Source organism: Lutra lutra, chromosome 7 (assembly GCF_902655055.1).
Source record: "Lutra lutra chromosome 7, mLutLut1.2, whole genome shotgun sequence".
In the NCBI taxonomy this organism is placed as follows: domain Eukaryota; kingdom Metazoa; phylum Chordata; class Mammalia; order Carnivora; family Mustelidae; genus Lutra; species Lutra lutra.
The window spans coordinates 98,877,501-98,903,060 of NC_062284.1; the positions used below are offsets into that span (position 1 = coordinate 98,877,501).

The following is a 25,560-nucleotide window of genomic DNA, read 5'->3' on the forward strand; positions in this document are numbered from 1 at the left end:
GCTTTTGGACCTTCTGAATGGAAAAACCAGATATTTAGAACACTATGTAAAAAACATGGATTCAAACATGACGCATTTAGTTTCCACAAAAATATATTTAATAAGCTTGTTATATAAAATCAAACATTTAACATTTTCAACATTTTATGAATTCAAATTCACTGATAACTAGGAGTGCTCTGTACTTTCAAAGATTACCTAAACTAAAAATATATTTACATATTTACAATACATGTAAATGTAACTGAAGAGCTACTTCAAATAATGTTGAAATTCACAGAATTCTAGAGATTTATAGGCTAAAAGTGCCATAAATTTTTCTGTCATCAATTGTACTGCACTAATTATGAACAATGTCTTAACTATTAAAAGGAAAGAAAGTGGGAGGGAAATGGTAGGTTTTAAAGTTGTGACAAATCCTTAGAAGATAAAAAAAAATACATAAAATCAATTTAATGACCAAGATTTCTTAATGAATCCCTGATTGTCATTTTTGGCAGCTCAACCCAATCTGCTGGGATGGCAGTGTGCCATATGCTGTTGAGAACCCTCCACTGTCTCATTAGAGCCATGCTACTAAATGCTTTAAGAGCCCCGGTCAAAAGTAAGGAAATGACAGCAACTTTTGAGTGCTGTACACAGCTTTCCCATACAAGCTAAGACTTTAGTGCCTACATTTGTTCCTAAAATTTAAAGGCCTTTTATCCTTTCATACCAAAAAATATGTTCTCATTTTAAAGGGGTTATGTTTCGGAAGGGAACCCTATACGTTATATACTTACATTTATCACAATTAAGGTCCCAAATCCCATTTTGTGTTTTGAACTGCACAATGGTAACATTTAAACCACCTGATTCCAGGTACTATTCCACATGAAAGCAATACACATCTTTTCTTTTTTTTTTTAAATACTGCATAGGTTCTCCGTTTTTTAAAGATACTGCTACTGTACAAATTTACCAAGTGATGATTTCCTATTTAATATCTGGTTATAATGAGACATTTCTTGCTGCATTTTTCTCCACTGAGAATATTCAAAGCAGTTTCTAATATATAGCATTTAGAAGTGTTTGGTGTGTCGGCTCTTAAAATGATAATTTTTTTGCTCAATAAAATATTTTTAATAACAAAATACATGTAAAATTAGAATTTTATAATTTCCAAAAAGCTGCCTTTATTAACCAAAGTATTTGTTTGCAGTTTTTTATCTGAGAAAATATTTTAAAGCCCTTACAAAACTTAAATTTTATTTTTCAAAAATTAACTTAAAAATTCTTGCCATGTTGCTGGGCATACCACTGCTGTCTCTGCTTGCGGTTTTCCAATTCTGTGAGAAGAGCCTGTCTGTAGGCTTCATACATTTTAACAATCTGTTCCAGTTCTTTCATGAAAAGCAACTTTAGCATTCCCTGGTATGTATCCAGGTCAGCCAGCTGGAAGAGTTCCCACTTCAGAATGTGGTCATATCTGTTTTAAAACATAATCATGCATATGTTCACAACACATACATAAATATGTATTTATAGCAACAAACTGATCTATTTTTATAAAGATCAAATTTATATCTAAACAAACCATAAAGCTTTAATTAAAAATAACTGAGTTGTTAACTTACTTAAATATACTACTTTTTTAGGGAGAGAACTGCAAATACTACTTCAATTGAAAAAATAATTTATCAATTATTGTACTATTAACATTAGACAACAATGAACACAGATTTCAAACCACTGTGGTTCTATAATTTCAGAAGAATACATATTCTACACTTATTCATAAGTTCACCTAAAGTTTAACTGTCAGAAAGTTAAGAATACTTTAGACCATATTATCCCCAAAGACAATACACAAAAATGGGCAAAGTCACTTGTGTTATTAGCGTTGACAAAACTTTCCGAGGAATGCGTTCACTATAGCAGACAAGGAACTAAATAAAAGAGGAATGAACAGGAACCATCATTCATGGGCTCTTTTCCTGAGGTTGAGTATACAGTATTAAAATCAAGCAGAAAGGGAAGAATAAGTTCTTTTCAAAATGAGAGTGAGTAGACTGTAGAAGTATGTGGGGAAGGACTCATGTTCGCTTGTATTTATATACATCTCAGAAGGCCTTTTAGTCCTCCTTCAATGGTAAGATGATCCCATACTGACAGGGAAGTATGCAACAAAAAGGAATAATTTACATTCTGAACTGAAAGGCCTGAAGACATAACTCTGATCTAATTTTTCCATCTTACAGATCACAAAACTGAATCTAAAGAGGCCATATATTTCTTGCAAAACTGTTTAGTGACCAAAAAATGAAAAGGCAGAGTTATGGACCAAATTACTTCAGTGTAGTAGTTTTGAATGCTGAGATTAGATAAAGAGCTTGAAGGACAGCAGGTCATATACCTGTATGATTTTGAAACTGCCCTTCTCAAATATTACAGATCTAATCAGGAGCTTTGACTGTAAATTCTAGTAAATTTATTTTTAATAATCATTTATAGTATTTCCTACCCATGACCCTTTGTTTGGTAATTCATTTAACATTTATTCCAAAAGGATCTTCTAATATATTTTTTAAAATGTTTTTTAAAAAGGGAAAGAGTAAACAAACAATGAACAGCCAGATTGTGCCTGGCACATTGACTTCTATTTCTGTACAACTTGGGTACATGTAACCAGAATACCAGGAGCACAATATGCAGGACCACAAGATAAATATATCTTGTTGGATACCAAATTTACCCCCTTAATTCTCAAGTGCCACAATCTATTAATAGGTATATTTGGTAGAAAGCTTTATATTCTCTTTAGTGGGAAACTCCAATATAAATTAGAGATGCCATAAGAAGTACTCAATGAGCCTCTATGAAGTAACAGTTTTGTTTCCTAGAACCTCTGCTATTCATATAGCTTAAGATCTTATTTGTTTGAAACAAGTTCCTTATTCCTAGCAAAAAATCTTAATCCTCTAGAGTCAGAATTCCATAGCTAATGGGCATTTCAGCAATGTCAACTGATTCAAAATGCTTAATTTATGCCAGTTGAACTATAAGAAAATTAAAGCTTATTTATCATCTGTGCTTTCCAGCAAGGAAAAAGAGAGAAGATTAATTGGTAAATATCATACTTGTTTTAAGATATGAACATCATTCTGTATAAGCATTCAAGTTTTATAAAAAGGAAAAAAAAAAGCTTCAGGCAATTTTCTCACTTCCCAAGCACAGCATTTAGCATCAAAAATAGGATTAAGGGTATAAGCAAAAAAATCAGAAAATTACAGAAAATTCGTTGGGACGAAGAAAACACATTCTAGAAGGGCACAGATGAGAAAAGTCTGAAAGGTACCCATGTGCCTTCCAAAATCTTGCCCCTGCCATTTTTACGGAATTATTTGCCTTCTCACGTAATACTTCCTGATATGCTTTTGTTTTTTTAGGAGAAATGTAAAATTCCCATTCTTTTCTTCTTAACTAGACAAATCATCTGATTCCCTAGGTTTAATTTTTAGTCACTTAACATTTAAATATACAGGTAGGGGCGCCTGGATGGCTCAGATGGTTAAGTGTCATCAGACTCTTGATTTGGGCCCAGGTCATGATCTCAGGGTCCTGGGACTGAGCCCTGGTGTTGGGCTACCTGCTCAGTGGGGAGTCTGCTTGTCTCCCTCTCCCTCTGCTCCTCCTACCATGTGCTCACTCTCTCAAATAAATAAATCTTTTTAAAATCTTTTTAAAAATATTTTAAAAATCTTTTTAAAAATAAAATCTTTTTAAAATCTTTTAAAAATCTTTAAAAAAAAAAAAATCTTTTTAAAACCTGGGTGGTTCAGCTGGTTAAGCATCTGCCTTCATGATCTCAGGGTGCTGGGACTGAGTACTGCCTAGGGCTCCCTGCTCAGCAGGAAGTCTGCTTCTCCCTCTTCCCTCCCCACCACTCATGTGCTCATGTGCACACTCTAATACATAAAATCTTTAAAATACACATATACAGGTAAATCATTCAGAAAATAGACTATAAACTATTTCAGTAGCCTATGCTTATTGTAGCCCTTAGGCTTTTTTTCCTAGGGCAGTATTCTACTTATAAATAGCCCATATATGCAAACATCAATTGCTATAATCCTACAAATAATATGTTCACACTTCAGTGGATGTGGTCTTTAAGGAGCCAAAGTGCTGCTCTTTCCAGCTCCAGCGATCACGATGCAGCCTAAGTCTCTTCCCCATGCCTGCCTCCTGTAACAGTGTGCCCACTCTTCCTTTCTGCCTTCACCCAGAGCTGGGGTAATGGTGATGCTGCAAGACTGCCAAGCCACAGGAGTAAAATACAATCCATGCCACAGCACTGTTGGGGACTGATGTTGGGGTGTGTGTGTATGAAATAAATATGTTCTTGATGGTCTTTTTCCCGTTGTATACTAACCTTATCATTTATTCTGTAGTTCAGCTTGACTACAGTTTTATGATGCATTACAGACATTTGTGAGCAGCTTCAGGAACATTAAAATTTAAGCTTTACTTAAATTCACAAATAAAAATTTAGAATATAATCTAAGTCGAGTTTGGAAGTATATGTAAAAAGAGATAGAATTTTAAAATTTTAAAATTTCAGGAACTTAGAAGATTGGCAATTTTTAGCAAAAGGAAAAAACATGCTAGTTTTTTGACTAAAACTTTTCCTTTTGTTAAGTAAATGATTCTTCATTATCTACTTCATAAATAATAGCTCATCCTTTGTTGATAACAATATTAACCATTTCCACCATCTTTAGAGACAAAAATTTTGGACCAACTAAAAAGCAACACATACCTAAACCTCTTAAGTTTTTAAGCAGTAAAGAAGTACCTGCTCTTGTTTCAGTCTGGCTCATTTTGAGAGTCCTGACCTATATTTAGGAAAAAAACTAAGTCGCTCATTTCTAAAATTATAAAGCTAGCTCACAGAACCAGAGTGAAAAGGGCTATAATCTTTGGGAGTCTGTTCTTTTCATAAGCAGCAAGGAATTCCATTTAAGTATGATCTTTTTCCCCAAAAAGGAAAGCTTTTATGTTATTTCTAATGATGATTATAAAGTAGAAAGAATTACCCTCCTCAATCTTACCAACTCCCAGAAATAAGAAAATTTAACAGTTGGGCATATATTGTTCCAGATTTAAGGAAAATGTAAACATACATATTATATATGGCGTAAAATCAGTATATGAACAAAGACTACACATACTGGTAGGTCAAATGGCATCAAGAGTGAAAGAAGAGATGGAAAATGGGTTTGAAAAGTCCATCTGCTCTCATTCCTTACTCCATTCCCATACTGTATGGATAGGATCAGATAAAGAGGCTGCCGTGGGTTATCCCAGACACCAAACCAAGGTAAATGTCTATGGATAAATGTGTACCTAATTTCAAATAAACTAAAATGAAACTTTTGAAAATCATGGTTTATATCTTGCAAAATAATATCTATAATTAAAATCTTTTTAAAAATTAAGTGTCAGGTTTTAAATTTGACTTGGAAAAGAAGAACCAATGCTTTGGGAGTAGAACCCTGGAAAATGGTTTTGTCTCCACATCAGACCAAAGATTAACAACTGTGAATTTGCAGACTGAGAAGAATGTTTACATTGGCCAAAAATTAATAAATAATTCATAGTAAATGACCATTAGCTTTATAAGAATGTTAATCTGGCCTAAATAAGTGAATCATAATCAAATAATTATGACACATATCCTTGAGGCAACCAACCATTCAAATTAAAAGCCTGAAAAGAAGCTAATAAAAACAAATGGCTCTAAGCAAGAAAAATAACTTCTAAAATCACTAGGCTAAAGGCATACACATAAGCCACTTTCCCTGCCACTTACACACACTTGGTAAATACATAATATGGTAAAAAAATTTAGATCAGAGTTGGCTTAACCCCCTTACAAATTCTGTTTCAATGATCATCCTTTAAAATTATGGAAAAGAGTTACTATTTCAAAAAAGTATATATGAAAGGTTTTACATTCCTTTTTTTAAAAAATATCAAAGATTTAATTTTTTTCCCAAATTCACTGTCCAATCATCTTAAACTATTTAAAACTCTTCTTTGGGCTATTTTATGCTATTAAATTTTATGCTATTTGGTTTCTGAAATACAAAAAAGAAAGAGTAAGGCTACAAAAACCAGGAACTAAATATTACCTTACAAAGCTGTTAAAAGTATATGCAATCATATATGAAATGCCTAGCAAGGTTTAACAAGAATTTAATAGCTGCTCAGTATATATTTATTAAATAAGTTATTAATGACAAAAATTAAGAGTATGATCCTTGAAACTGGAGATAAAGGTTCAAAATCTACCACTTAATAGTTGTATTTTCTTTTCTTTTTTTTTTTTTTTAAAGATTTTATTTATTTGTCAGAGAGAGAGGAGAGCGAGCGAGCACAGGCAGACAGAATGGCAGGCAGAGGCAGAGGGAGAAGCAGGCTCCCCGCCAAGCAAGGAGCCCGATGTGGGACTCGATCCCAGGACACTGGGATCATGACCTGAGCCGAAGGCAGCTGCTTAACCAACTGAGCCACCCAGGCGTCCCAATAGTTGTATTTTCTTAGCAAAGATAGAGCCTCTATTTTTTTTAACCTGTAAAATGGCTTTTGGAAAGATTATATGAGATAACATATGTAAAAAGTTTAGCATCATAAGATACAAACAGGAAGCACTGGATAATCAGTAACTATTTGCTTTCAAAAACTCTTTTCTGAAACCATGGCACTTTGTATATACCAGTATTACTAAGCTTTATCATGTTGGGTTATTGATCTGAGTATTTACTTCTGTTTTCCCAGAAGAGAAAAGTTCTTTGAGGCAGCTTTCATTTATTCATGATTGTATTTCAAGAATAGTGCCTACTATGTCACCCAGTAAATATCCTCAATGAGCCTGGCAAATTCACAGTCATCTTTAAAAACTAGCCCACGTATTTTCTTCTTCAGTGGAGCTTTCCTTGCTCCAGTCATATCATAAGAAGCCCTATTAAGTGCTTATGCAAAGCACTCACCATGCCATGTGCTTGAAAATGCACGATCACTTAACCCCCATAGCTCAGTAGAGAGGAAAAAAACTTGGATCTAAGTTCAGTGACTTGCTCAAGATCATTGAGTATGCAGGTGATGAAGCCAGAAATCAGACTCCGTTTCCTTCCTGAGTGATCTTGACCACTATTCTATACCTCTACCCCCAAGAATCATCATCATCATCTTTACTAAACTCTCTTAATGTGCAAGGTATTATCATAAAAATACTTTAGATGCACTATTTTACTGAATTCCTAATAACCTTAAGAGTAGGCACTATTCCTACCCCCAATTTACAGAAGACAAAACCAAGTTAAGCACTGCAAGGGGTTACACAGCTAAAAGGTATCCGTGAACTCAAATCATCTCATCCCAGAACTTGCAGCCACTACCTGTATTATTTCAACACACCTGTGTCCTGCTGCTTCATCCTTGTATCTTGGATTTCCTTGGGTCTATCCTTTTATCACACGGTATGTATCACTTATTTACAAGTTAATCTCCCCTACGAGGACATAAGCTTCTTATTATATCCCTAATATAACACAGGTCTCCATACAAAGAAAGTGAAGAATCAGTCAATGTTTGCAGAACTTACATTTCTAGTCAATGATTTTCAAACTTTATAAGCTGTGATAAAGCTTCCCCAAGTAAAAGAATTTTTAGAAGCCCAATATTAAGAGAAAAAACACAGTGCTATGTGGGTTAAGCAGCCCAGAGACTTTGGTTCCACTTACCCCTCAACAAAACTATGTCATAAATTCACTTACTTCACAGGGGCTCGAGCATAAACCTGAAGCCAGTCAGGAATTTCTGCAGTGTGATATGGATTTGCAGGTACCAGAAGGGACTGATTTCTTTCGGTTTGCTGTGGCTGATATGTGACAGGAGGGGGTTGGTCATACCGAGGTACACTAAAAAAAAAAAAAAGAATCAACATTCATCAGGATAAAGACTCTAAATCTAAACAGGAAATTGTAAAGAACAAATAATATTTAAATGTTTTCCAATGTGCCTCTTGCCCAAACTGAACTCCTTCTACCACCTAAAAAAAACACAGAAGTCTGACTTTTTTTTTTTAACCACACCATAAGGTGAAGTAAAATACACCTTCTTCTGGAAACTAGTAGGTCACTAGTGATGAATATCAACCCAAACTAAATATTTACAAATTTTTCTTAGAATTTTATTTGAGAGAGAGAGAGAGAGAGAGAGAGGACAACTGGGAGGAAGGGAAGAGGGAGAGGGATAAGCAGACTCGCCCCTAAGGAGGGAGCCCAAAGTGGGGCTTAATCCCAGAAGCCAGAAATCATGACTTGAGCCAAAGTCAGACACTTAACCAACTGAGCCACACAGGTGCCCAAAATCTTTACATATTTTTAAGAGATTTCTTCTGTGTGGTATTTATTCTTTTCAAGGAACTTAAAAGGAAGCTATACAAAATTTGGAGCTAATTATTACCTTTATACTGGGGCTTATAACTTAAATAATAATTTTCAGCAATAACTAGTAATTAGCTGTAAATTTATACTGGAAAGGTTGACAGTTTCCTTTAAAATGAGAATGGATGCTTTTTTCCTCCAGTAAGCTGAAAAGGGGATTTGGAGTATGTAGTACACTGGGAATGAGAACTGTGATTGAATTATCCACATTAACTATTTTCTGCTTTTACCAACTTATGAGAGCATATGTGAGAGTTGAGTTAGAGTTGACTAGAACCTATTTTAAATCACAGAGACTTAAAAAGAAAAAACAGACCATGCTTTTAATTAGTTCTAATAGCCTAACCGGTGGGACAGAGAGACTATCAACAGGAGGAGGCAGTTATATGGGAAAAATGCTAAGGAAAAAAGCACTGAACCACTTGAAGCCTAAAGACTGAAGTTTGGAAGGCCAAATGATCTATTCCAGAACAGGAGACAAAACTGGAAGAGCCTGCTCCAAACATCAATATTTATGTGTGTATCAGAAAAGGTCACTGCAATACTAAACTAGGATTAAAATAATTGTGAGGCTGTGATTAACAATTTAAAGATCAATGTCCAGATGGCACTGCAATTTTACACTTCTCTCTCCTTTCATAAGTAAGTACTAAGTAGGTACAAAGTGAAATATCCTTTGACAGCACCACTCAGGGGTGGGAAAAGAACTGAGGCTTTGAAGTCAGGCCTAAGACTTTTAACCTCAGTTCAGCTACTTCACAAGTTATATGAATGTGGGCAAAACTGCTTCACTTCTCTAAGCTTCAGACTTATTTGTAAAATTGGAATAAATTCATACCAAAGATGATTCTTCTCAACAATAAATGAGCTAGTAAGTCAAGTATTCTGTACAAGGATTAGCATAATAGAGACAATCAAAAATAGTTATTAATACTATCTATGTGAGTTTAAGAAAGATGTTTGTTCTCTCCGGTTTAATGTCTACAGAGCTGGTAAGAGTAGCAAATTGTGAAAACGCCTTGTAAACTATAACAATTCTATAATAATGTAAGGTTACTAATGATAAACAGAAAAGTCAGCTCAATATACTCTCAAATCTGGTTGTCTGGACCACAAAGTCTTCTGCCACCTGGTGATCGCAATCTGTAATCATGTTTAGTTCTTTTTTTTTTTTCTTTTTGCATTTTCCATCATTCTTTGTCAGCAAACACCTGGCTGCACTGCCACTATGTACCTGCCTGTGTGTTGGATGCTGGGACACAGCAGGATAAGTGAAATTCAACCCTGCCCTTGATGGGAACTGTGATCAGGTCAGAGGAGGACTCTAAATTACTCCCAGGTCACAGGCTGAAATTGGAGGCCAGCAGTTTGCCTGAAATGGTTTAGAGAGTAGGCAAAGAGACCAGAGCCCAACACAGGCAGAGAAGTTGGTCTGGCTCTTTTGAAGTGGTGACAAGTTCAGCTGTTCAATTAACACTGACTGAATATCACTAAATGGAATCACTGGGAAAAGAAACTTTTCCAAGTTGAATGAATAAATCCAAATATGTAAAATGACACAATAGGGGCACCTGGGTGGCTCAGTGGGTTAAAGCCTCTGCCCTGGCTCAGGTCATGATCCCAGGATCCTGGGATCGAGCCCCGCATTGGGCTCTCTGCTTGGCAGCGAGCCTGCTTCCCTTCCTCTCTCTCTGCCTGCCTCTCTGCCTACTTGTGATCTCTGTCAAATAAATAGTAAATAAAATCTTAAAAAAAAAATTAAAATGACACAATAATGATAAAGCTTAGTTTTCTAGGTGGTAATATTAAAGTGTATTTTCATAACAATTTTAATGGTTTTAAAAAATGCAGAAGTCTGCTATAACTGAAGATCATATTATGCTAAATGATACTAAGAACACCTATCAACATGCTGATGATATTCTACCCATTTTAAATCTTATGGCTCAGAGGTAGTTAACAGGAATTTATTTGTAATTTCATGACTAAGCTGGTACTAGTTTTTTTATGTACTTGAAAATCCTGTGTATTTTACATTTACGTATACAGCACACTGCAATTTGGATTAACCACCTTTCAAGTGCTCAATAGCTACACATGATAACTGGCTACAATATTCATAGGGCTAAATATCTGGACATACTGAGACCTACTGATAAGCCCAAAGGATCACTGGTTACATTTATTGAACACATCTGGGATATTTTGTACAGTTCCAATTTTCACTTTCTTGCCTGGCAACGGTAAGAAACAGAACATTAAAAGTCAGAAATTGAATAAAACAGAAAGATGCTATAATTCAGAAGTATGTTTTGACAAATTAGGAGGGAGGTCTGTATTATTTATAGAAATTTAAATGGAAAGAGACAGGTTTTATTTCAATTTCTGGGTACCTACAATAAAAACATTCTGGTATATTAAAACAGAATCTGATCATACGAATACTGATTGTGTTTTTGAGGTTGTTTTAAAAGGTTTTTTTTAATTATTACTAAAATGTATTTACCAAATCATTACTAAATGCAAATTCAAAGAAAAATGTCATAAGCCTTCAAATATCAAACTTTAGGGTACCTTTCTCTTGGATGAAAATATGAGCTCAAAATCTAACATTAGACAATCTCAAAACAAAAAGTTGAAAATAAAATTGATACTATACCTAGGAGCACAGGGATGCCTATATTGAGCTTTCTTATTTGTGTGATCTACATAATAGGTTCCGAATTCTGATGACTCAACTCGCTCCCATCCTGGAGGAAGTCCTTCTCGCTCAAGAGGATGGCTCCAATGAGTTGTATTTGTGTTGTGATCTATGTAATATTTTCTCCCTCTCATTGTCCAGTCCACAGACCAGCCAGGAGGAAGAGGTAAATCTTCAGAACCATGGTTAGTTAAATTTCCTAAAGATGTAGCAGCAACTCTCCCAATACCTGAGGAGAAAGATAGAAAAAGAAGAACTAGAACAATTATTCGAAGCTAAAAATTATGGTATCTGTGAAACAGTCACAAAATTAACTATCCTAATTATATTCTTCTGTTAAAATTCATGATTTTATAATTATAAGTAAGAATTTTCATAAAACTAGCCAGTATTACTAAAATTTAATTACAAAAAGAAGGAGGAACAAGACTCCCTCTCTGAAATTAGTTTTGGTTGATGCCTCTATCACCAGGCTACACAAACATTTAACTATTAGCAAAGCTACTAAATATGTATACTGATTAAAGAAAAGTGAAGAAAATACAATTTCACCACATTCAAGATTTAAGATTTGACATTTCACCTAAAACTGAAAAAAACAAAAAATAAAAACCAACTTGTAAAACTGTCCAGTTTATAATTTAAATATAATCTAGCTGTCCCCGAGAATCATTAAGTAACTTTATCAGGGATGCAACATATAACGTTAACATACAAAAATCAATTAAGTATTTGCATACTAACAACAACTGGAAACAAATTATACCACTTATTATAGCTCCAAAAAATAAAATACTTACATATAAATAAAACAAAATATGGAAAACAAATTATGTACAGAATCTGTATGCTGAAAACTATAAAACAATGATGAAAGAATTAAAAGAACCTACCATGTTAATGGATTGGAAGATTCAACATAGTTAAGATGCCAATTCTTCCTGAAATGACCTTTAAGTTTAAGATAATTCCAATCAAAATTCTACCAGGAGTTTATAGGTATAGACAGAAACAGTTGGGCTCTAAAATGTATATGGAAAGGCAGAACTAGAGAAGCCAAAACATTTTTAAAAATAAGAATAAAGTTGGAGGATTCATGCTGCCTGATTTTTTAAAGTAATTTCTATGCACAACATGGGGCACAAACTCATGATCCCAAGATCAAGAGTCATGTGGTCTACCAATTGAGCCAGCCAGGTGCCCCTTGTACTACATGATTGTTAAGACTTACTATAAAGATAGAAGTTATCAAGACAATATGGTATTGGCAAAAGGACAGACAGATCAATCGAACAAAGAATCCTAAAATAGACCTACACATACACAATCAATAGATTTTTAACAAAGGTAAAAAGGCAATTCTAGGGTAGTTTTCTAACAAATGATGTTGGAACAATTGGACATCCATAAGCAAAAAAAAATTAATCACAATCTATACCTTCCACCTTCTATAAAAATGAACTTAAGATGGATCATATACCTAAATGTGAAACATAAAAACTATAAACCTTTTAAAAGAAAAAGGAGGGTAAGTTTTTGTGACCTTTCATTAGGCAGAGCTCTTAACCATGATGCTGAAAGTGTAATCCATGAAACAAATATTGAATTGGACTTTGTCATAATTAAAAATGTTTGCTCTATGAAAGACATTATTATTTTTTAAAGATTTTATTTATTTATTTGACAGAGAGATCACAAGTAGGCAGGGAGACAGGCAGAGAGAGAGAGAGGGGAAGCAGGCTCCCTGCCAAGCTGAGAGCCTGATGCGGGGCTTGATCTCAGGACCCTGAGAGCATGACCTCAGCTGAAGGCAGAGGCTTAACCCTCTGAGCCACCCAGGCGCCCCTATGAAAGACATTATTAAGAGAAAGAAAATCAAGCTACAGACTGGGAGAAAATATTTCCAAGTTACATATTAGACAAAGGAGTTTAATCTAGAATTCATAAAGAACTCTCAAAACACTAGGAAAGTATTTTAAATGGGCAAAAGATGTGAACAGGCACTTCAAAGAAGATATTTAGATGGTAAATGAGTAGAAAAAAATGCTCAAATCATATTAACCATCAGGGACACTGCTAATTAAAAAACCCCTATAAACTAAAACCACAATGAGAGGATAATACACATCTATGAGAATGGCCAAAAAAGAAAAAAAAAAAAAAATCTAACAACACAAGTTGTGATGAGGAGGATATGGAGCAACTGAAACTCTCATACACTGCTGGTGGAAATGCAAAATACTTCAGCTACTCTGGAAAACACTTCAGCAAGGTCTTACCAAGTTAAATATGTTTTCTATACGATGCAGCAATTCTATTCCCAAATATTTAACCTAGACAAATGAAAATGCTTCTTCACACAAAAGCCTGTATGGGGATGTTTATAGTGTTGAAAAAGGAAACAACCCACATGTCCTTCAAGAAAATGAGTAAACTAGTACAATCATACAGTGGAATCTACTGTAAAAAGGAACTAAATATCGATACATGCAACAACATGGATAACCTCAGAGGCATTACACTGAGTGAAAGGAGCCAGCCTCAAATGACTGTAAATTGTATGATTCCGTTGATATGAAATTACTGCAAAGGCAAAACAACTAGGACAGAAAATGATGGTTGCCAGGAATTTGGGGCAGGGTGAAAAGACTAAGCAACTGTCATAAACCAAAGAACACTTACTACACAAAGGGACAACAATGACGTAATTTTTAGGAGTGAATGAAATGTCCTATAAACTGTCTAGGCATTACATCAATATAGATAGATAGAGATATATATCAAAATTCATAGAACCCTGTACCTTAAAAAAAAAAAAACCTTAAGTTTACTGTATGCTATTTGGGGGAGAGCGGGAGGGAGAATAACCTGGCTGCATTGTTTTATTCTCACATAAGAATAGTAATTGTGTATAACTAATCACCCCAAATTCCAAGATTCATTTAGCTTATGTCCATAGGTTAGTGGGTTAAGCCTCTGCCTTCACTCAGGTCATGATTTCAGGGTCCTGGGATCGAGCCCCGCATCGGGCTCTCTGCTCAGCAGGGAGCCTGCTTTCCCCTCTCTCTCTGCCTGCTGCTCTGCCTGCTTGTGATCTCTCTGTCAGATGAATAAATAAAATCTTAAAAAAAAAAAAAAAGACTAAGCAACTGTCATAGACAAAGGACACTAAGGAGAAATGACAACTGCATGCAATGTAGTACTTACTCTGATTGGATCCTGGAACAGAAAACTGACATTAATGAAAAAACTGGCGAAATCCAAATAAACCTTGGAGTTAATAAAACATTCTTGACTTCAGAGACACTAAAAATAAAAAACCACTGTTTACCTTTGGAGGTAGCTAGAGTGCCAATTCATCATCTTAAAAACTAGTAATAAAAAGAAAGATTTAGTATTTATCCTTTCTTAAATGAACAGCAACCACATAATTGATGAGAGATAGTTCTTCATTACAGAAGTCCAACTAATAGAGAAGAGATGACAGAAATTAGAGTATCACCCTCTGTAACACCTAATAAAATACTGGATCTAGCCAATGATCATTAATGGTTATCAAATCAACAGGTAAAAAGGCCGATGGAAAACTTCATGCTGAATGAACTGTGCTGATATTTGATCCCATCATCAATTTTAGGATCAAAAAGAGAAATTAGTCACTATGTGTCTCTGGAACTGATGCAGCAGAATGTATACATCATCATCTATGAACTATTTTAGCAAAAAGAAAAATGCAAGAAAGAAAATAAACACAATCACAGTATTATTTGAAAAGAAAGGCATATACTTCTAAAACATATGGGAACTATAGAAAAAACAAAGCTAACAAGCCTTTTGGTGAAACTGACCTTGGCTTCTGTCAAACTGCAACTGAAGGCTTATTTAATAAGTGTAGCTTAAGCAATTTCTGTACTTAAAGAAAAAATGTTTAAACAAAAAAGAAATAAGCCAATGTACTAAAGACGTGTACATAGCAAATAACTTTAAAATCACATTTTAAAGCATGCAATGGCTTTATATTTTCTCATACTTCCATCATTAGAAATGTTGTACTACTGGCCATAACAGAAAGTTTTTTTTTTTTTTTCATAGAAAGTTTTAAAAAAGTTAAAGTCAATTCGTTGTACTCGTACTGACTTATTCAAAAGAACCATAAATTTTTTGCCCAACAGAGGTCCCCCTGGAAATATACAAACAGATTTCTAAATACAACATTTTTAAAAATAAAAACTCTTGGGCGCCTGGGTGGCTCAGTGAGTTAGGCCTCTGCCTTTAGCTCAAGTCATGATCTCAGGGTCCTGGGATCGAGGCCCGCATTGGGCTCTCTGCTTAGTGGGGAGCCTGCTTCCCCACCCCTCTCTCTGCCTGTCTCTATGCCTACCTGTGATCTCTGTCAAATAAATAAATAAAATCTTAAAAAAAAAAAAACTCTTATAGTAAAAAATAAAAAGGTACAAACTTAGAGATTATTAAAGTTGTGACAGTTTTATTTATTTATTTATTATTTTTTTTTTTTAAAGATTTTATTTATTCATTTGACAGACAGAGATCACAGGCAGGCAGAGAGGCAGGCAGAGAGAGGAAGGGAAGCAGGCTCCCTGCTGAGCAGAGAGCCCCATGCGGGACTCGATCCCAGGACCCTGGGATCACGACCCGAACCGAAGGCAGAGGCTTTAACCCGCTGAGCCACCCAGGCGCCCAGTGACAGTTTTATTAATCTGCTTAGAAAGTTCAAACTTCCATATACTGAACTTGCCTAAATCTAGAAACACATACACCTCTCCATTTAAACAGTATTAGGTACCAAACACCAAATTTAAACTACGACAAAATGTGAAATTCGTATTTAGAGGAAATACAAAGACTTCTTTGTAGAAACTCTTATTTTTCAGAATTAAACCTCAACAATTTGATATGGGTGCAAAGATATCCTCAGAGTTCTTAACAGGCTCATCAGCTTTACCAATGCCATGTAAAACCATGACTCCTAACTTTTCCATGATACACTCCACCTTCACTTTCCGAAAGTGCCATGTACACTAATTTTTTAAAACTATTTGGGATAATTTTATAAAACCTATTGAAAGGAGGATGTGCAATACAAAAAAATTAAAAATGAGATTTAAAACAAAACATGCCTAGTAATAAAATAGGTCTAGAAGACAGGAAAAATAAAACTCCATCAAGCTCTAACACATGAGACCTCTGCTCTAAGTTCACCCAGAAAGTTGAAATTTCAACAGCCAAACATGTCAAATCTGGAAAAAGCAGCGAAGAGCACATAATGCTCTTATAAAAGGCATGAACACTAACAGTTATGAATGTCTCCTCTGACCTGCCCCTTTTCCAAATGTATTATTTCATATTCAAAAGAGCCCTATAGGTAATACTATCACTACCAATTTACAAATGAGGAAACAATTCAAGTAAGTTATTTCCAAAATCATAGCATTGGTATACAAGTGACAAAATTATTACTAACAAAGTAATCAAATTACTAACAAAGATCAACTGTAATTCTTCAAAGAAAAGTATAACTGTCACTAATAAAAGAAAAAATAAGCTACCAATTTTGAATTCAATCAGTGGAAAAATTTAGGAACCTGTTTCTAGATACAAGGGAAAAAATAGTTTTCCATTTTTTCAATTAGTTCCAGAAAAGAATGAGTGGAATTCATAATGCTCAAAATAACTTCCATTTGTAGGGATTAACTGCACAAACACCTTCCATTTATATAAAGTAAGGCATTCATAACTAAATACATTATTTCCCAAACACAACGATAAAGTATTATTTTGTCTTTCCACCAAGACTACTAGAAATGTCTCTGAAGAATTTAATCTCATACAATTAGGCAGATATCTGTGAAACCTATGCCTATAAAGCTAAAAAATTCTGGTTGACTAATTTTGTAGTGGTTACAGAGAATAAAATGGAATTTGGAACTCTAATGAAGGTCCACAAGCTTCAGGGTAATAAATGCTAAACACTATAGCCCATGTTACAATTAAGATGTTGATAAAGAGATCTAAAGAGATTTACCTTTTCTCCTCCTCTGCAAAATAATATTACAAATAAAGTTGTGTCCCTAAAGATTATTAACCCCTTCTCAAAAATGATTCTGAGTTCCTTAAATAATTATGCATTTCCTGGAGTAAACATTACTTCCATGTTTTTGTAAAGGCTGACACTTTTCAGCTTGATTTTGGTAACTTGATTTCTTTAGTCATCTTTAAAAATCAAAGTTTTAAAAGTCCATTACTTAAAACTGTATAGAACTAAATTACTCAAATGCAAAACAAAGGAATTCATTCTGCCTTTAGTATTCCAACTGAAGACTTCCTGTTAACAGCCAAATTCCTTCCTTTGGCACATAGAATAGGTGCCTGCCCAGTACACTGGCCAAAATGTTAAAGGTCAGATTTCACAGCTAAACCTAAAACTCGCTAGGCCCTGAAACCTCCTGAAATATTATATAAACTGTTTGGTAATGATTTAATGCAAGTGGTATATCCTCCCAGTCTATGTAACTGGCAGGATATACCACTTGCATTAAATCATTACCAAACTATTTCTTTCATATATTCTTAATGTTTACTACCTTAGTAACAATAATCAAAATTTAAAAGTTGTGAAAATAAATCTATGGCACATCTTTACCCTCTCACAGATTTACTTTCTCCTTCCCATTCCCTGTAATTCCTTGAATTCTCTTCAGCATTAATCTTGAAAATATGGTAAGTTTCAAATTTTTTCAAGATGAATTCAAGAAACTTCCAGCTATTGTTTCATATTCAGATTTTTTTTCCTTCTGGAAAAGACAGCTGATAGGCTTTTCTGCTTGGTTAGTTATTGGTTATTAATCCTTCCCTGACATTTAACGGATTTCTTCAAAGAACTGTTTTTTTCTAAAAGGTAAAACATTAAATCTTATGCTCTGATGTAATTCTATTAAGTGAAATTTCTCAAGCATATTACCACTCTAATAAATACAAATCTTTCTTTAAAATGACTTTTAAATTTGAAAAAGTATCCAATTAACTTGTATTTTATTTATCCCTAACTCATGATTGGAAAGTTTTGAAGTCTGTCACTAAACTTATAAAAAGTGTCAGACTGCCTCTAAGAGAGGATCGGTAGGAATTCAGTTCTAGCAGTATTTCCTCAATGATACTTTGTGAACCAGAATTTTTAAAACAATATTTTAACTTGGCATTATTAATTCCTCATACTTTCACTTAGGCAGAAAAGTGTTATGAGTTATCAGTGATATCTGAAATATAAATATACATGATAAAAGTAAGTGTGAAGAACAATCTGTATTTATGGTAAGCTGTGTTAAGCTTTTATTCCTGCTACTCATCAGCCACCAAAACTGTCTGAAGACTCCAGACTTGAAATCTCTGGATTCATTCACTTAGTCAACCATTTATGCAGCCAAATGTCTATGCTAATCTTATCTGAATCTTCTCTCTTCCTTATCTCTCATTTCCCATTTGAGGCCAAGTCCCATCAATACAGATGTGTCCCACTTCTCTTTCTAAATGTTTGCAGCCTGAGTTGGGTCCTCATTAACATTTAAAATAATAACCACCAAATATGCACCAAATGGAAGATTATTAAGTCAATGGAATGCATAAGTAGCATATAACATTAAGAAACTCATTCAAGTAAAAAGCAGGGATATAAAACTGTACAGAGTATAATAACAATGTAAAAAAAAGGTCATTAGAAAGATGAAGGAAATAACTGAAATACAATGAATCTCTGGCCTGATGCACTTTCCCTTAACTTTTCTGTTTTTTGCAAATTTTCTACAGCAAGCAGTTATTACTCTAAAAAATGATTTTTAAAAACTTACTGTTTTGGTTGGTTAACAAATCATTTCTGAGGTAAAACTACTTAATATTATAAATAGCCAAAATAAACACCAAAGTATGCAACTGTTTAATCTCTTAACCTAGACACTCTTTAAAAACAAAAAGGCTCTGCTGCAGCTCTTCCACCCACGGGTTCTGTCCCCGTGCTTTAATAAACCACCATTTTGCACCAAAAAAAAAAAAAAAGGCTCTGGGGTGCCTGGCTGGCTCAGTCCGTGGAGCATGTGACTCTTGATCTCAGCATTATGAGTTTGAGCCCCACTCCATGGAGATTACTTAAGGAAAAAAAAACTTAAAAAAAAAAAAAAAAAAAGACACTCATCCATGCTCATTTCTCTATGCCTAGAAAACCTTTCCTCTTTTATGACCCAAAGAGATTCCAATGTCAGCTTTCACAAAATAAGCTGCTTTTACCAACTATTCTCCATTATTCCTCAATTTTCAAAACTTGTGATTTACTTCTCCATAATTTTCATTTTCCCCTTAGAAGCATCATAGACTTGCCCTTTCCTCTCCAATACCGCTGGTACCCAAGTCATCTTTTCTCTAGCAATCTATCCTGAGTACAACCAGTAATCTTTAAATACTGCTTTCATAAAATGACTTGTCTTTGAAATCTGCAATGGCTTCTGTTTGACTCCAAACTGTTTAAATCCTTCAGGTTGTTGCTGGACCACAAATCTCCATTCTACCTCATATCTTCTTTCTTCATATTAGTAGAACTACATAGTTCCTTCGATTTACACGTTCACTCTGTTTTCATTGGCCTATTCCAAATTCCTCATTTAAATGCCTTTTCTCTGCCCCATTAATCTAAAGTCCAAGCTCAAAGCAAGTCCTACCTCTTTCACGAATCATTCTTAAATATTGCAGCCTACCCTGATCTCTCCTCTGACTCCCTATTGCACTTACTGTCAATACCAGTGTTCTGTGATTACTGTGCATATATTGGTTTTGTTCCCCAAATAAGATACCAGAAAGCAGACGCCAAGAATGTCAGAGAAAATGCTAAACACACAAATGATTAATACTAAATGAATAAGGGGGTGCCTGGGTGGCTCAGTCAGTTAAGTCCTAGGTCAGTCAGGACACGATGGGCATGGAGCCTTCTTAAGATTCTCTCCCTCTTCCTCTGCCCCCTACCCCCACCAAATACTCAATGAATGTTTTCTACACTCCTGCTCCAAACTGTTTGTTTGTTGTTGTTTTGAGAGAGGGAGGGAGGGAGAAAAAGAGAAACTTAAGCAGGCTCCACAGCCAGCATGGAGCCTGACGCTGGGCTTGATCTCCTGACCCTGAGATCCTGACCCAAGCCAAAACACTTTGAGCAACCCACACGCTCCTCCAAACTGTTTTTAAGGCACCTTGTTTTAAGTTTCATGGGTTAAAAAGCAAATGTCTCATGTATTTATTCTTATCCTGCCAAGATTTAAAGCCTGCAACTTAACCAGGAAAAAAACAATTAGATAAAAAAGTTTAATTTTCAGCTTGCTTCAGTTTATCTAGTGTAATCCAATACTCTGGGAATAAAGTAGAACTGTCCATTTCTCCTATCTCTTCTGCTCCTTATACAAGTATTCCCAAGTTAGCAAATATGGCAAACAGATTTTAAAAAATTATATGGCCAGGGGCGCCTGGGTGGCTCAGTGGGTTGAGGCCTCTGCCTTTGGCTCGGGTTGTGATCCCAGGGTCCTGATCCCAGGGTCCTGGGATAGAGCCCCTCGCTGGGCTGTCTGCTCAGCGGGGATTCTGCTTCCTCCTCTCTCTCTCTCTGCCTGCCTCTCTGCCTACTTGTGATCTCTATCTGTCAAATAAATAAATAAAATCTTTTAAGAAAAAATAAAATATAAATAATAAATAAAATTGTATGGCTAATATTTTTATTACTAAAAGAACAAAAGGACAGACTTCCATTTGAGTCTTTTTGACCAACCTGGGAAATAATTACTGACCTAGGCAAATAGTTTTGTTAAGAGAAACAGTGTAGGCTGTAGCTGAGGAATGATGCAGTTGCCCCATGGTATTTTTTGCCACGCCCAATTCTTCCTATCCACCTTTCCTTTCTCTGGTATAAGTCTAGGTTCTTTGAAACCCTAACCTTCCCATCTTACCAAACCTAAACCTAGATTCAATCCAACTGTAGACATTAAATTCTCTGGGTTTTCAAGGTTAACAGTCTAGATAACCTTTGGGTGAATACTAAATTTTTATAAAATGAGTTAATAAAATAAATGGGCACAAAATTCTTTCACTCAGCAAAGATTACTAATTATTTGTAAGCTGGCTTAACAAAACCGGCAAAATGGAAAAGTATTTTTCTGGGAGTGTGTGTGTGGTTCCCAAGAAAATCCAGAAAAAAAGCACTTTTTTAATTGTTAATAAATCTAAACTAATGTAGGATTTGTAATTTTAGGTTACCTGAAGCATGTCTCCCCTGATTCTGTGGCATTCTTTGGAAGAGATCATGGTTGTATTCATAATATCTATAGTCTTCATGTGCACGATCTCCAAGTGGGCGCCTTCTCTGACCATCAAAATAATTATCTGAATAATAATATCGGGAACCAGAGTCTCCATTTTCAACAGCAAAATTAACTTCTGTTAAAAATGACTGAGAAGAGCCATACTCCCTAGGGACATCTGCTAGACTCCGGGCAAGATAAGAAGGTGCAGACAATCTGTTGCTTTCTCTTCTCATTATTTCATGAGGTGTTCTTTGAATTGGAGTTCTAAGAAAACTCTGGTTTCTTGAAACTATTCCATCTCCAGAAGCTGAAAAGGCATTAGGACTTGAATCTGTCAGACAGATATCAGTTCGTCTTGGAATTGTTGGACCATGCCGAATAAATGAAGGCATGAGATCTACAATAAAATAAAACAAAGAGTAAAATGACCACTTCAGTAAGTAATAATTACCTTTCTCAAAAGTTGTTCATTTATATCTATTACCCCCAAATGCAAAATTTCAATGGACTTGAGCAAACACAATTTAAAATTCTAATTTATGATAGTACCTGGGTATTTTAAAATTAAGGCTAATTAATACCTTCCCATGGCAAATGATTTTATAATTTGCATGAATGTGGTATGTGTAAACTCAGTCAAAATCAAACGTATTCTGCATAACACCATATATAACATGATGAAATGTCAGTAAGCTTAATTATGGTTAATGAAATACTCATGAATAAATGTGTAAAAATAAGAAACAACCTAACAGAATTAAGATTATTTTGTTTTGCTGATTTCACTTCATTTTCAAAATTCCCAAAAATCCTTTTACAAGCAAACACAATTTCAAATATAAAATAGAACATAATGCTATTCCCAAACATGTAAAAGTGGATTCCTTTAAAAAGACTTTAAAATAATCTGGTTTCCCCTCAGAATTATGTAATACCAGTACATAATCAAATGCTGGAAAGTAAAAAAACTTAGGTATGAAAATTAAAAAATAAAAAAATCTCATTTCAAAGAGGCACACAGATGTTCAATCAGTTCAAAAAATGCCAAACCTGAAACTACGGCTCCCTTAAGAACAAGTAATTATAATTCAAAACAGAAGATAACAGTAGAACAATGGCCTTCAGGATATAGTACTTCTGAATACAGAACTTAAGTGGCTTAGACATGCCAGGTTACAAAGCAAGTAACTTCGTAACATGAAAAAAATTAGATTTGGAAACTTTTATTCATTTATTAAGTACACAATATTAGACAGCACTGATATTAATAAGGTTCAAAAGCTAACTCGAGACAGAAATTAATAAGAATAAATTTATTAATAAGAATAAATTAATAAGAAATAAATTTGCTTTGAAGTATGGCTTACATGGGGTGCCTGGGTGGCTCAGTCAGTTAAGCATGGGACTCTTGGTTTTGGCTCAGGTCATGATCTCACAAGCTGTGAGATCAAGCCCCACCATGGGCTCTGTGCTCACCAGGGAGTCTGCTTGAGATTCTCTCTCCCCCTTCCCTCTGCCTCTGCCCCAACATGAGCTCACTGGCACTCGCTCTCTCCATCTCAAATAAATAAATAAGTAAATAAATAAGTCTTTAAAAAAATAATAAACTATAGTTAACATATGTCATGATTTTAAGTAATGTTTAATAAAGTTTATTTGCAGCAAACTGCAAGCTATCATAAATTTAGCTGAAAACCTAAGAGCATATGTAATTGAAAAATAAGCTTATAAAAAAAAGGTATTAAAAAAATCAATTCTCAGGGGGCACCTGAGTGGCTCAGGTGCCTCTGACTCCTAAGTTCAGTCCTGATCTCAGAGTCCTGAGATCTCTGGTCAGCACTTGGCAGAGTCTGTTGCTCTCCCTCTCCCACCACCCCTCCCCCTTGCTTGGGCTCACCCTCTCTCTCTCAAATAAATAAATAAATCTTTTAAAAAAAGAAATCAAGGGCGCCTGGGTGGCTCAGCGGGTTAAAGCCTCTGCCTTCAGCTCAGGTCATGATCCCAGGGTCCTGGGATCGAGTCCCACATCGGGCTCTCTGCTCAGCGGGGAGCCTGCTTCATCCTCTCTCTCTGCCTTCCTCTCTGCCTACTTGAGATCTCTGTCTGTCAAATAAATAAATAAAAATCTTTAAAAAAAAAAAAAAAAGAAATCAACTTTCAGGGGGTGCCTGGCTGGCTCAGTGGGAAGAACGAGGGGCTACTGATCTCAGGGTCGTGAGTTCGAGTCCCACAGTGGGTGTAGAGATTACTTAAATAAACTTAAAAAATAAAAATTAATTTTCTAATTACTGATGTACCCGCTGACCTGTCTTGTTGTTCTATAAGAAAGCAATGAAAATGCAAGGATAAATCTCTAAGGCTGATGATGCAGTTATTATTTAAAAAACATGCTCTCAACACCTTTCTGTGTGATCCTGGGTAAATACTAGGAACCTCTATGAACAGCTTTCCCAATTACAGAATGAAGTAACGCTTAAGTCACAAGGTTTGTAGGAGCTTCCAAGAAGGGCACATACACAAAGTGCCCACTATGCAGTATGAACATCTAAATATTAGTTCCTTACCTCAAAAATGTTCTGAACACACAAGCAAGAATTAAAAATTCAAAAGATTCAGCTGAGAAAGCAGAGTCAAATGCTTAAACTGAAAAGTGTGGCGGGGGGAGGCAGCGAGAAACTATTAAAGTTAAAAAAACAAAAACAAAAACTTTTTTGGCAATTTCTCCTGAAGTACGATAGAAATTTTTGTGTACTTCGCCTTTTCTTTCTTTCTTTCTTTTTTTTTTTTTTTTTGGAGTCCGGGAAGGAAGATGGTATTTGAAGCAATTCTCACTTAAACACCCAAACACACATGATTTTCGCTTTTCTAAGATCTGAGACTGTTGATGAGGCTTTGGAGAGCGGCCACAAAAGGGACGGTCAACTGTCACCTCCTCACGTCTACAATCATCAGCAAAAGGGCTAAGGAATTCTACCCGAGTTCGCACAACTTCCTGCACAGACGGGTGACACCCGAAATGTTTGCAAACACAAGGCATATCTCTAAGTATCTACAAGAGGAAGAAGCGGGCCCCAGTCAAATCACTTTCACCCCTTGTAGCATCAGGGAATCAGCAATTTAAGAGTTTCCGAAAGAACCTCTTCTAGTAATCAAAATGAAACAACACTCCGCCCCGGGGGGAGGAGAACGGGAAAGTTTGTTATTTTCAGGGAGGCCCACGGGGGAAGGACTACTCTAAGTTTCTTACGCTTCATCGGCTTTCAAACAATGACCACCACTTCGGGCACAATACAATTTTAGAAAACAGTATTTCACAGAGACCAACAGGAAAGAAAAGCCGCGGGGAGCCGCGTCGCGCGCCGGCCAGGCTCCCCGCCGCCGCTCGGGCCAGGTGTGGGTACGCCCCGCCCGACACTCACTCCGGAGCAGAGGCGACGTCTCTTTCTTCACGTACTTGCCCTGCACCTCGGCGGGCTTGGACACTTCGTTTTTGGTTTTCTTTCGGGACAGCATCCTTGTCGACGAGGCCCCAGGCCGCGTTAAGCAGCCTCCTTAGGGCTCCGCGAAGGGCGCCGGCCGGCCCCGCCGCCACCTCCGCCGGCGCCGCCGCCTCCTTCCCTCCCGAGCCGCCGCCGCCGCCTCCTCTCCGCAGCCCGGGGACGCCCGCAGGGACTGCTGCATGTTCGGGGCGCTAAGCGCGCCGGCCACAGCTCAGTCGCTTGTCAGTTCCTTCCCGGAAAGCTACTCGCTCCGCGATGCTGCCGGAGAACTCCGTGAGCTGAGGCCAGAAACGCCCGGCCAGGGCCATGGTCTGCCGAGGGCCGCCTAGTAACCGCTACCGCCGCCGCCGCCGCCGCCTACGTCCCGTAAACTTTCCCCGCGACCGCTGGGAATTCTGGGAAACTCGACGCTGCGCGATCGCCGCCGCCGCCCCTCCCCCACCCCAGCTCCGGGGCGCGGCTAGAGCTGCGGGTCGCCGGGCGGCGCTGTCAGCTAACCCGCCGGCCGCTCTGTCTCCTCG

At 36.2% G+C, this 25,560-nt stretch overlaps 1 protein-coding gene across 1 annotated transcript; it reads right to left on the reverse strand.

Annotated features, from left to right (window-relative positions):
* Window positions 1-75: 75 nt before the first annotated feature.
* On the reverse strand, window positions 76-25,393 carry SAV1 (salvador family WW domain containing protein 1). The gene is made up of 5 exons (XM_047735430.1): window positions 24,959-25,393; window positions 21,493-21,936; window positions 11,152-11,422; window positions 7,821-7,964; window positions 76-1,468 (listed from the first exon to the last, which is right to left on the reverse strand). Exons 1-5 carry the CDS (start codon window positions 25,050-25,052, stop codon window positions 1,267-1,269), a joined length of 1,155 nt encoding a protein of 384 aa, XP_047591386.1. The 5' UTR covers window positions 25,053-25,393; the 3' UTR covers window positions 76-1,266.
* Window positions 25,394-25,560: the final 167 nt, after the last annotated feature.

Bases quoted from the DNA above. Each gene is read 5' to 3' on its own strand.
- SAV1 (XM_047735430.1), bottom strand. From the start codon at position 25,052: ATGCTGTCCCGAAAGAAAACCAAAAACGAAGTGTCCAAGCCCGCCGAG. The intron at 21,937-24,958 runs GTGAGTGTCGGG...ATTTTATTGTAG, and splicing joins GACGTCGCCTCTGCTCCGGA to ATCTCATGCCTTCATTTATT. The intron at 7,965-11,151 runs GTATAGTATCAA...TTTTTTTTTTAG, and splicing joins AGGCATCCCTGTGCTCCTAG to TGTACCTCGGTATGACCAAC.